Source organism: Carcharhinus amblyrhynchos, chromosome 22 (genome assembly GCF_965287045.1).
Source record: "Carcharhinus amblyrhynchos chromosome 22, sCarAmb.v2.hapA, whole genome shotgun sequence".
Taxonomy (NCBI): domain Eukaryota; kingdom Metazoa; phylum Chordata; class Chondrichthyes; order Carcharhiniformes; family Carcharhinidae; genus Carcharhinus; species Carcharhinus amblyrhynchos.
In genome coordinates, this window is record NC_137345.1 from 31,563,888 (window position 1) to 31,577,041 (window position 13,154).

The 13,154-nt window shown below is 40.2% G+C and overlaps 1 protein-coding gene across 3 annotated transcripts in view; it reads right to left on the reverse strand.

The window, feature by feature from the left end:
- The window catches only part of lad1 (ladinin), a 139,655-nt gene that overhangs the window by 56,248 nt on the left and 70,253 nt on the right, over nt 1-13,154 (reverse strand). For all 3 annotated transcript variants that reach the window (XM_080210094.1, XM_080210093.1, XM_080210095.1), the window contains one exon: nt 11,085-11,376. In XM_080210094.1, coding sequence (XP_080066220.1) covers nt 11,085-11,376 — 292 coding nt within the window. The remainder of the gene's footprint in view (nt 1-11,084; nt 11,377-13,154) is intronic.

The following is a 13,154-nucleotide window of genomic DNA, read 5'->3' on the forward strand; positions in this document are numbered from 1 at the left end:
TTGGATGCGTACCCTTCTTTTGAAAACTCATTATAATTCTGACTGCAGGAGAAAATATTGAAAGTGCTGTAACCCAGCAAGAGGCACAGAAAATAACACAAAAATATCAGGAGCCCAAAGTCCAACAAGTTGATAACAGACAATCAGGTGTTAGCTGAAACCTTTATGAGGGTGTGGCAGATAAACAAGCTGAAGCTGCAGACAGCAGTGTCTGGTTTCATTTTCATTCCCCAAAGACAATGACCTGTTTTTCAGTGGAGGTGGTCTCTGGGTTGATGTGAATTTCTCACAGGCCTATCTTTCTAATGCTAATGTGGCATCTGATCGCACATATTTTCCCACTGCTTCACAAACCCACAAAACAGGCCAAGGAGAGCATCTGGCTTAACTATAAAATAAACAACTGAAACCGTGGGAAAATTCAATTAAAAATGTTGGTTCTCATACTTATAGGAAGGTGGGATGAGGCTGTGGAAGAAACAGAAAACAGGCAATGAACCCTGCAAAAGCTGGAGTTACAGAAGTCCTGATACATTTACAGCAAGAACCATACTATTATTTGTTTTTGTTCTATTTCCCAACTGAACATAGGTTGAATGGAGAGTCTGGCCAGTGGTTAGGAGCCAACACTAACCAGTGGAAGGACATCACCCCATTTGTTTAAAGTTTATTTAAGTAGTGTCACAAGTAGCTTTACATTAACACTGCATTGAAGTTACTGTGAAAATCCCCTAGCTGCCACACTCCAACACCTGTTCGGGTGCACTGCAGAATTTAGCATGGCTAATTCACCTAACCAGCATGTCTTTTGGACTGTGGGAGGAAGCCGGAGCACGCAGAGGAAACACACACAGACACCGGGAGAACGTTCAGACTCTGCACAGTGACCCAAGCGGGGGATCGAACTCAGATCGCTAGCACTGTGAGGCAGCAGTGCTAACCAGTATGTCATCTTGCTGCTCATGAGGGCAGGCCAGTGATTGGGAGGTATTTGTGGAAGAATAGGGAGGCCACGATTGGCAGGGGGAACGGCAAAGTGGGGAGCGCTCCTGTTTCTCCTGAAGTACAAGGAATGCTGAGAAAGGCACTTAGCCATGGTGCCAGCAATTTCCACTTCTTTTCATTGTCAGGGTTCCTGAGTCAGGAATGTGCAGCCACAGGCAATTTTAAATCATCTCCATTTGCACATTGTGAAATCCCAATTAAGAATGTTAATTAAGTGACAATCTCCACTGTAGGACACACAGATGCCCACCAGTATGGTGGATGCAATTCGTTGGAGGCATTCCACTGTAGTTAAGTCTTTAATGCTTCTATATAACCATCTTCAACCCTTTGTGAGTGACGGTTAATACTGAGGGTGACCTTTTATTAAATTTCTGTTTAGCTCTACGTTTTCTGCCTCCAAACTTATTTTATTTTTATCTTTATATATTTCCTTTACGTCCTGTTTTTAACGTGCTTGGTATAGCTTAATAGGTTTTGGTTGCCAGTATCACCTGAATAAAATAGCCATATTCTTCATCTTCTCTCCATATGAAATGCCACAAAATTCTCATTACATCCCAGAGAGCAAGGTAACCTTCGGTGATTTATTTGATGGTCAGAAATCACAAAAATAATATTTGCATGATTCTTTCATTCACAAGTTACTTAACAAAAATGCATCATTATAAAAATGCAACAATACTCTAACATGATCATATAGGGCATTGGTGAGGCCGCAGCTGGAGTACTGTGTGCAGTTTTGGGCGCCGCACCTGCGCAAGGATATTTTGGCCCTGGAGGGAGTGCAGAGGAGGTTTACTAGGCTGATACCGGAGTTGAGGGGATTGAGCTATGAGGAGAGGCTGAATAAACTAGGCTTGTACTCGTTAGAGTTTAGAAGAATGAGGGGAGATCTCATTGAGACGTATAAGATGATGAATGGGATGGATAGGATAGAGGTGGAGAGACTCTTCCCGCTCAAAAAAGACAGTAGGACTAGGGGGCACAGCCTCAAGATAAAGGGGAGGCGGTTTAGAACGGAGTTGAGGAGGAACTTCTTCACTCAAAAGGGTGGTGAATCTCTGGAATTCTCTGCCCGTTGAAGTGGTGGAGGCTGCCTCGCTAAATATTTTTAAGAAGCGGGTTGATGGGTTCTTGATAAGAGAGGGGATTAAGGGTTATGGGGAGAGGGCGGGAAAGTGGAACTGAGCCACAACAGATCAGCCATGATCTTATTGAATGGCGGGGCAGGCTCGAAGGGCTAGATGGCCTACTCCTGCTCCTATTTCTTATGTTCTTATGTTCTTATAATCTTACTCTCTTTGAGCAGGAAAACCTTGTGAGTATAGATATCTGTGACTGCAAAGTGCCTATCTCATTGGGATCTATCTTCAGTCTACTAATGTAAATTTAGATGTTTTTAAATCAATAAATTAAACTTTATATGATCATTAATGTTGGTAAATGTGTGGGATTATAGGGATAGGGCTTAGGTGAGATTGTTGTAGTGCAGACTCGATGGGTCAAATGGGCTTCTTCTGCACGGTAGGAATTCAATGATTCAAAATGTCAAAGTTCTGCTAAAGACAAAGGTGATGGGAAGCCCTGAAGCTTTATTTGACCAGCTGCTGTGTGAAGTTCTATTTCATTTTTAATGTGCTCAACCATCAAGACAAGAGAACTTTGAGGACCAAACGAAGAACCAAAAATACACACTAATACCTTAGCCTTTGACACGGGTGAAAAATCAAACTTTTCTAGCTATGTTCCATATTGTGGGAAGGCAAAATAGGTTGCCTCATTCGGAGAGCTACTATTATTTAGGTGAGACATGTCCATTCAGTTCAGTCCAAACAATCCTGATTTAAACTTGAAGACAAACATTGCATAGAAAAGGCATGTTATACTGAAGCGAATAATTGGTGAATACATGTTTGTAGTTGAGCCCCATCAGACCAAACAGCCTCCTTATCAATTGCCTCACGTATTTACTCAGTATTTGAATTAGCTTTGTCTATTTACATTATTTTGGCAGCGGCATGCTGGGGCAGTGGGGGTGAAGGGGATTGGGGTGGAGGGGGATATGGAAATGATGGCAGCGATCATAGGAGTTGCTGAGGACATAACTCCACACCTGAAGTATTATGTACAGTTTTGGTCTCCTTATTTGAGAAAGGATGTACTGGTACTGTAGTGGGTTGCAGAGATGATTCATTGGGTTGATTCTGGAGTTGAGAGCATTAACTTATAGGGAGACACTGAGTAGACTGGGACTGTACTCATTGGAATTTAGAGGAATGGGGGTGGGGGAAGCTTATAGAAATATACAAAATTATGAAGGGAATAGATAAGATAGAAGTAGGGAGGTTGTTCCCACTGATGGGTGAAACCAGAACTGGCGGTTATAGCCTCAAAATAAGGGGGAGCAGATTTAAGACTGAGTTGAGGAGGAAATTCTTCACCCAAAGGGTTGTGAATCTGTGGAATTTCCTTCCCAGTTAAACAACTGAGTCTAATTCTTTGAATGTTTTTATGGCAAAAGTAGATAGAATTAAGGGAAAAGAGTTATAGTGAGTTATAGTAAGCAAGTGGGTGAATGGAGCTGAGTTCATGAAAAGATCAGCCGTGACCTTATTGATTGGTGGAACAGGCTCGAGGGGCCAAATGGCCTATTCCTGTTCCGAGTTCTTATGATCTTATGTATGGAGCAGGGGGAAGAATTGGAATCAAGCTGAAATGGGGAGTTTTGGGGGAGAGTGTTCAAAATTGGCATGGAGTGTGAGGAATTAGCTTGTTTCGAGCTGTTTGACTGAATTGGAAGAGGGCGAGTGAGGAGGTTTATGTTGGGAGAGTGCTAACTTTTATGGCTCAACAACTGCTTTGAGCATCATATATTTCAGCCCATTTTGTCAAAATAAAAATGAAAATTGAAATTGGTCTAACAAAAATGCTTGATAGTCTTCCATGTAGATTGTTTACAAACATACAGGCATATTAAAATACTTGAGTGAAATTTTAATGTTTCTTTTGAGAGTTTGTCATTAAGAAAATTATCAGCATGCCAAGAGGTTGCGCCATACTAATTTATTTTCTTAATTGAAAGCTCAGATACCTTACTTACCCCTTCTCTTCAGTTTGGATGCAATATTCATACCCTACAGTAGAATGGGGTCAACTAGTCTCAGATCTCCGCTGCTGACAGTTGGATGTGAATTGTGATGCAATGACTCTGTTTTCCTGCTGTTGGTGACTGGCCTCCCCTCATTAACATGGTTAAGAGTTGACACTCATCAAATAGAACCTGCACTTGACCTCCAACTACATGGAGCAACATGCTACAATGTTCCAGGCAGATCATAGCCACCATTTCTTCCCCCAGAGAGCAGTTGTTACTAATGATTCTGCCGCTCTGTCATTTTCAGTTCCTCTACACCTGTATTTTGGGTCTTTTATTAACTTAATGTCACTTGTTTTTGCTTTGTATCACCATCCATTTTGTCCTGTAATCACTGCTGCCTTCCAACCTATCATAGGTTTTACCTTTTCTTCTGTCCTCTGCTGCCACATTTTCCTAGTCATGAAAATCCTTGAAACCTGTCGTATCTCTTATTTTTTCGGTTCTTATGAAAAAGCATCAGCTTGAAACGATAACATTGTTCCTCTGTGCAGAAGTCTTGCTTTACTTGGTGAGTGTTTCCAGCACTTTCTGTTTTTCTTGCAGATTTCCAGCACTTGCAGTGTTTTTCCTTTTGTAGTAGCAACATCACAAGACTCTTGGATGTGCTTAACTCATAAATTTATCCTGTCATATTTCAAGCTGGGGCTGTTACAGTTGTAATGTTTATTAAAAAATTCATGCTTTAAGGCTTTATCTTTTAGCTTCAAAGAGTGCTACAGTTTGGAATCCATACATGAATTTAAATGATCTTAAATTACCTCAGGATAGGTTGTTGTGTAGTGGCAATGTCACTGGATTAATAGATCTGGGGAGTTGCGTTTGAATCCCACCATGACAGATGATGAAATGTGAATTCAATAAACAACTGGAATTAAAAGTCTAATGCTGACCATGAAACCACTGTCAATTGTTTAAAAAAAACACTGGTTTACTGATGTCATTTAGGGAAGGAAGTCATCTTTACCAGGTCTGGCCTATATGTGACTCCAATTCCACAACAGTGCAATTGAGTCTCAAATGCCTTCTGAAATGGAGGGAGGGCAATTAGGGATGGATAATAAATGCTGGCCCAGACAGTGATGCTCATATCCCATAAATTAATAAATAACATAGGTCATGGGAAATGTACTGGATTCTGCTTGGCAATAAGACTGCTCTTTTTAATCGTTAAAGATCAAAAGAAGAATCAGATTGTTTTATTGAGAGGGAGGTGCAAGGTATTTACACATGGACAGTGACATTGTTCCCCTGCATCTACGATGGGAAGTCCCTGCTTCTTCAGAAACCCCAGAAAGGTGGTACCGATGGCAAGTTTCATATAGTTTTGCTGTAACCTATCCCTTTACTTCTAAGATGAAAAGCAGTTCTTACCCAAAATTGATTGGCATTTCTACTCATTTATAAAGTTAATGTTTTCATCATTGCCGTGGAGAAGTGGTTGAGGGTACCACTTTGGGATCAGGGTATAAGATTTCTCAGAAAATCCAAGTGGAGGAAAGTACAGAAGTGATGTTAGGGGTAAGTTTTTCACTCAGAGGGTGGTGAGTGAATGGAATCGGCTGCCGTCAGTGGTGGTGGAGGCGAACTCGCTGGGGTCTTTTAAAAGGCTTCTGGATGAGTATATGGGGTTTTATGGGATTGGGGGTTATAGATAGGTGTTGATGTGATCGGCGCAACTCGTGAGCCGAAGGGCCTGTTTGTGCTGTAGTGTTCTATGTTCTATGTATCTTAGACAGACAAACAAAAACTAAATATTTGCCTTGTGTGGTGTGAAGTCAACTGAAAAATAGAGGGCTGGGAAAAGATAAAATTAGTCAGGGCTACACCTTAAATCAAAGAATTCATCGTTCATCACACAGAATGTGGGTGAGGGTTTGTGCTCATTTTGAAGATAGAATTCATGAAGGGAAAAGAGGCTGGAAGATTTGCCTAGATCAGAGTCAGAGGAAGACATCTACAGCATAATCCTCATAATGAGAGATAGTGACAGTATTAGAAGTCAGTTGGCTAGGAAAAAGAAAGCAACTCCTCTGGAGGCTTAGAGCAACTGTGAACTATTTGATATAAGAACACCCTGTGATAAGTAAAACTTTACTAAATGTTTCTTTTTTTAGTAGTTACTGGTCTCCGTAGAGATCATACTAAGGTGCAGAGCATAACCACAGATTGCACATGAATGAAGTGCATTATAAACAGAATGAGAAGTTGATAATTCAGTATGCATTGGAATTCAATGTAGAGGAAGATACAACTGGCCCTTTCTGTCTTATATCAATGTGGAGCGCTTTGTAGGAAATAGTAATCATAATATGATGAACTTCATATTATATTTGTGTGCAATGCTGTAAAGTCTAAAATTAGGCTCTTGAATTTAAACAAAGCCAGCTGCAAAAGTATGAAGATTGAGTTAGCTGAGGTAAATCAGAAAATACGTTTAAAAGTGATGATAGTAGCAAAATGTGGACATGAAATTGAGAAAAGTAGAAATAATAAAAACTGAGAGTAAACTAGCAAAAAAAAGTTGTAAGAGGTTTTAAAATTGTGATTTAGGAAAGAAAAATCGAGTTTCAGAAATATATTGGAGTTTTTTGAGGTTGTAACTAGCAGGGTAGATGAGGGGCACCAGCAGATGTAATATATTTGGACTTTCTGCAGGCATTTGATAGGTCCATGCAATATCAGGGCTCATGAGATTGGGATAATAGATTAGCATGAACGATTAGTACATGGAGAGAAAATAAGGAACAGGAATTGATAGATCATTCCTCGGATGGCATATTTTACCTAATGGGGTGCCCTGGGAATCAGTGTAACATAGGCAGGTTTTTTGATGATACAATTGGAGTATCAGCGTGGGAAAAATGAGCTGTGAGGAGGATGTAGAATGGCTACAAAGAGATATAGACTGATTAAGTAAATTGGGGAAAATTGGGGACAGAATACAATGTATGAAAATGTGAAATTTATTTGCAACAAAATGGAGTTAATGTGTTGCATCATGCATCCGGTACAAGTGTATTACAGTCATACACAAACAAGGCAAAGGTAACCTGAATATCATAAAGCATTGCACAAATCAGCCACTACCCTAATTGTCAATACTGGGAAACTGAACTTTCACAATCCTAATGTCAGCACAAATAACATTTAGTCTCTTGGCTAGTTGTTCAAGCTGAGCTGGCAAAGAAGTTTGCAATTATTTTAACCAAATGTCAGCTACCATGGAGAAATAACTCAAAGGAGAGGCAGTAAAACACAAAATATTAGAATAATCCATATCAATTAAAATGTTGTCAAGGATATAGAATGGCAACAATGTTCTTGTTCTTAGGATTAACAAATTTAGGATTAGGAGTATACATGAACACAACTTTCTTAATGAATCAAACATCAGATAAACAACAGTTTAAGCATCAAATGGGTCATAAAAGTATTTTGAACTTATACCTTTGGACTGGAATCTCAAATATCATTGAAAGAAATTTAGTTACATTACAATAAAATGACTTGTGATAATCTCAGTGCTGTCCCAGCTCTTACATGTACATATACATTTATATATTTTATCTAAATTAAATACAAGCTGCTTTAAATAAGGCAAACTAGAGGAGATATATATATAAGATCTTTATTATAAGCTGACAACAATTTAAAAAAAAGATGGTGTTCTAGCTATAGGTGACTATAAGATACTCCTGTAAAGCTCACAGATGAAGATTATGAGCGTCCGGCCACATTTCATAATGTAATCTTTTCAGTTTCCCAAGTTAAGGCGCGATTAAGGAATCATATGCATTATCCACTTAATATTGAACTGACCTTTGGTTTCCAATGGCAACTATTCTGTTCACCTTTAAATTAACAAAGTAGTAAATCTGTCAATTGATTATAGAATCTGATTTGATGGAATACAGTTTTGCAATAAATCACAAGATTATCAGTAACTGGAGTAGAGATAGGCCATTCGGTCCATCTGCCCTGCTCGAGCAGTTACTGTCCTTTCTGCAGCCATTCAAACAAAAACCACAAAACAAGTAGCATTCAATATTTTGGGTATGTAGCTTAACAGGTGTTTGTGACTACACTGCATTGGCTGGATACACCAAGCATTGAATCTACCTGACTCTGAAGTCCCCTTTCACCTTATCTTGAGATGGTTCGTCATTCATGGAGCATACGTTATATAGGTAAATGAGAATTACAGAGCAAGTGTAGGTTTTTAGCGCATATTGGTGTTTATTCAGCCTTTTCTGTTCCAACAAAAGTTACAATTTTTCTTTTGAACAGTTTCTTTGATATCATTTGCAAATTTCACCAGTTTACTTTGAGTTTCTGAATGTAAGACATTTATGCAACTGTGAAATAATGGTGATTTCAACACATTATGCATCCTATAATAGCTCTCTCGCCCTCCCTCAGCAAGTACTCATTGTTTTCAGGATTTTAAAATCCATTTCCTGGGTCCTTCACAGCTAGTCTTTGGTGTGGAAATTTGTTAAGTGCTTTACTGGAAGTTTAGGTTCAGTTATGAAGCTTTTCATATTTCTGTAAAGAAATTGATAAGGTTGCTCAGGCAGACGCTTCTCAATAAATCCATGTTGATTGCTGATAATTGGGTTATGAGACAGATCATCCAAAATATTACTCCTGATTCCATTATTTGACATTCAATTTGAGAAGACTGGTCTGCATACAAACAGTAAATGAAACCCCTTTGAGCCTTTTCTGTCATTTAACCTTATCTTAACTGATGTGTAATTCAGCTTCATGTATTCCACCTTTGCTCTATACCCTTGGTATCTTTATCTAACAAAAAGCTTTCATTCTTCAAAAATTTTAATTCACTCATTTCCCACAACTTTTTCCAGTCCTGTCTTCCATTACACTTTGAAATCAAGAAGCATTTTGTCCACACACAGCTATAAATAGACTATTTTATGTTCATCCTCAGTTTCAAGTCTTTAGAATTTCAGCTCTTCCCTAGTTGTTTCCTTACTCTCACTGAACTGAGCAGAATAGTGCATTATACACTACACATAACCCTCCAACCCTTCTAAGACAGAAAATCATCCAACCAACTGCAACAAACAGGAGATTTGATACTCCAGAAATAATTAGGCCTGCACAATATATATACAGGTTTTAATTTTTATATTTATCATTTTCTATTTGTTAATAGAACATAGAAAATCTACAGCACAAACAGGCTCTTCGGCCCACAAGTTGCACCGATCGTATCGCTACCTACAAGGCTTACATATAACCATCAATCCTATTAAGTCCCATGTACTCATCCAGGAGTCTCTTAAAAGACCCTATCGAATTTGCCTCCACCACCACCGACGGCAGCCGATTCCACTCACCCACCACCCTCTGAGTGAAAAACTTACCCCTGACATCTCCTGTGTACCTACTCCCCAGCACCTTAAATCTGTGTCCTCTCGTAGCAACCATTTCAGCCCTGGGGAAAAGCCTCTGAGAATCCACCCAATCAACACCTCTCAACATCTCATACACCTCTATCAGGTCATCTCTCATTCTTCGTCTCTCCAAGGAGAAAAGACCAACCTCCCTCGACCTATCCTCATAAGGCATGCCACCCAATCCAAGCTATATCCTCGTAAATCTTCTCTGCACCCTTTCAATAGTTTCCACATCCCTCCTTTAATGAGGCGACCAGAACTGCGCACAGTACTCCAAATGGGGTCTTATAAAGCTGCAGCATTATCTCCCGACTCTAAACTCAATCCCTCATTTGATGAAGGCCAGTACACCACACACCTTCTTAAACGCAGCCTCTACCTGTGAAGTCAATTTAAGAGTCCTATGGACCTGGACCCCAAGGTCCTTCTGATCCTCTACACTGCAAAGAGTCTTATCCTGGATATTATACTCCTTCATTCCATTTGACCTGCCAAAATGGACACTACACATTTATCTGGGTTGAAGTCCATCTGCCACTTCTCCACCCAGTCTTGCATCCTATCTACGTCATGCTACAACTTCTGACTTCCCTCCAAACTATCCACAACGCCACCAACCTTCGTGTCATCGGCAACTTACCAACCCATCCCTCCACTCCTTCATCCAGGTCATTTATGAAAATTACAAACAGCAAGGGTCCCAGAACAGATCCCTGGGGCACTCCACTGGTGACCGACCTCCATGCAGAAGAAGACCCATCTACAACCACTCTCTGCCTTCTGTGGGCAAGCCAGTTCTGGATCTACAAGGCAACAGCCCCTTGGACCCCATGCCCTCTTACTTTCTCAAGAAGTCTTGCATGGGGGACCTTATCAAACGCCTTGCTGAAGTCCACATAAACCACATCTACCGCTCTTCCTTCATCAATGTGTTTCGTCACATTTTCAAAGAACTCAACCAGGCTCTTAAGGCATGATCTGCCTTTGACAACGCCGTGCTGACTACTTTTGAGCATACTAAACTCTATATGTTCATAAATCCTGTCCTTCAGGATCTTCTTCATCAACTTACCAACCACTGAGGTTAGACTCACCGCTTGGTAATTTCCTGGGCTATCTCTATTCCGTTTCTTGAATACGTTGAATAACATATTGTCAAATCTGCTGATTGCCTGATAATACCAAACTGAGGGCAGGCTATTTCATTTGTCACTAGATCATGCATTATCAGTTAAAAAGGCTACAACTGAGGAGGGAATGAAAGCTGATTTCGCCCATCCTTCCAGTTTCCAGATTGCAAATTTGCCAGTATCACCACATACTCAATAGCATTGTCAAAGGTTCAATCTTTGGGATTGTCTAAACGTGCAGTGACATCTTAACATCTGTGTCATATAATTACAGAGGATAAAAGTTTCTGAAAGGAAGCTTTCATTTTTAAGTAATTTGTTCTGGACATCAGCTCAAACATCATTTATGGTAAGCAGGTCACTCACCTTCATTGTGATTGCACTGAATTTCTGACTGAGATCTTCACTTGATTTCTTTCTCGATGTCTCAGTGGGCACTCTCTGCATTTCTAACTTCTGGTTTCCATTCTCCTGTTTGCTCGTGCTTTCCTTTTCAACGCCAGTTTCAGAGGTAAACTTTGCTAATTTCAGATTCTGTAAAGTTTCACGTTGAAACCGCCTTTTGTCCTCTTCTCTTTTTTTCAGCATTTCAGCAAATGCTACCGCGTCATCTTCCAAGGGTGGAGATGAGGTTTCTTCTTGTTCATTAAACACAGTGCTTCATAACAAATGGGAAATAATTATTTGAACAGTTTTATTGGACTCAAACTACTTTGTAGAAACATAGAGTCCCTACAGTGCAGAAGGAGACCATTCAGCCCATCGAGTCTGCACCAACAACAATCCCACCAATACCCTATCCCCATAACCCCACATATTTAGCCCGCTAATCCCTCTAAGCTATGCATCCTGGGACACTAAGGGGCAATTTAGCACGGCCAATGCATCTAATCCACACATCCTTGGAGTGTGGGAGGAAACCAAAGCACCTGGAGGAAACCCATGAAGACACAGGGAGGTCATGCAGACTCCACACAGACAGTGACCCAAGCTGGGAAACAAACCGAGGTCCCTGGAACTGTGCTAACCACTGTGTCACATGCCACCCTACTTTCTGTTGTGAATCCCCTCCACAGATCCCTCCCAACCAATTGACTATAATTCATCATGGATTTCACAGTGCCAGGAATAGTAATTTAGTAATTTCCTGCCTCACAGTAGTTTGTAATAACCTTGTTGCACAACTCTTCATTGATTAACTTGTTCTAGGAAATAATGTCTATAAAAATTGCTTGTGAATTAAAACTGCACTTATTGTTTGACAAGTCTGGAGGGAATCACCTGTAGGCCATCAAAATGGTGTAAAAATTTATATTAAAATTTTTTGCAAACAGGAGTTTTGAGCATCTAACTATAATGTTCACACTGATGAGAAACCTAGCAGTAATTTTTTAAACATGTTAAAAGTATAGTTATACAATCATGACAAGTAAGTTGATTGACCTCTGAACCTCATTCTAAATTGGTTCTGTTTGTATTGTGGTGTTGTGTCATTAAGGAACGTAAGTAATTGACTGGTTATAACCTGAATTAGAAATTTGAGAATGGATTTTTGCACACCCACTCAAAGCATTTAAGATTTAGCACATGGGAACAGAGTTTAATACAGAGCTCCTTCTTCTATCAAGAGTATGGATTATGACCCGTGGTAAAGATCACAAGATATAAGAGCAGAATTAGGCCATTTGGCCCATTACGTCTGCTTCGCCATTCAATCATGGCTAATAAGTTTCTCAAACCCATTCCTTTGCCTTTTCCCCATAAACTTTAGATTCTTGATTGGTAAAGGGATCTAAGAAACATAGATCATAGAATCCCTACAGTGCAGAAGGAGGCCATTCAGCCCATTGAGCCTGCATCAACAACAATCCCACCGAAGCCCTATCCCAAAATTCCACATATTTACCCTGCTGACACTAAGAGGAAATTTAGCATGGCCAATTGATCTAAACCACACATCTTTGGAGTATGGGAGGAAACTGGAACACCCTGAAGAAACCCATGCAGACACAGGGAGAATGTACAAACTCCACTCAGAGAATCGCAATTGAACCTGGGTCCTGGTGCTGAGGTAGCAGAGCTACCATTGTACTACCCTATCTATCTCTGTCTTAAATACCCTCAGTGTCTGGCCTCCTTCTGTGGCCATAGATTCTCCACCCTCCAGCTGAAGAAATTCCTCCTCATCGTGGTTCTAAAGGATCATCCCTTCACTCTGAGGCTGTACCCTCAGATCCTAGTGTCTCCAGTAATGGAAATATCTACCCCATTGAGGCTGCTGGCTGCAAACTGTTCACTGTATCTAATATCCGCAGAATGAGTTCAAACTGCAGCCTTGGTAAACACTGTTACAGATGAATAAGTCTGGGGTGCCCAGGACTTTGGGTGTTCGGATACCGAGTCCAACTCCAAATTTTGACAGATTCAAGTGTACAT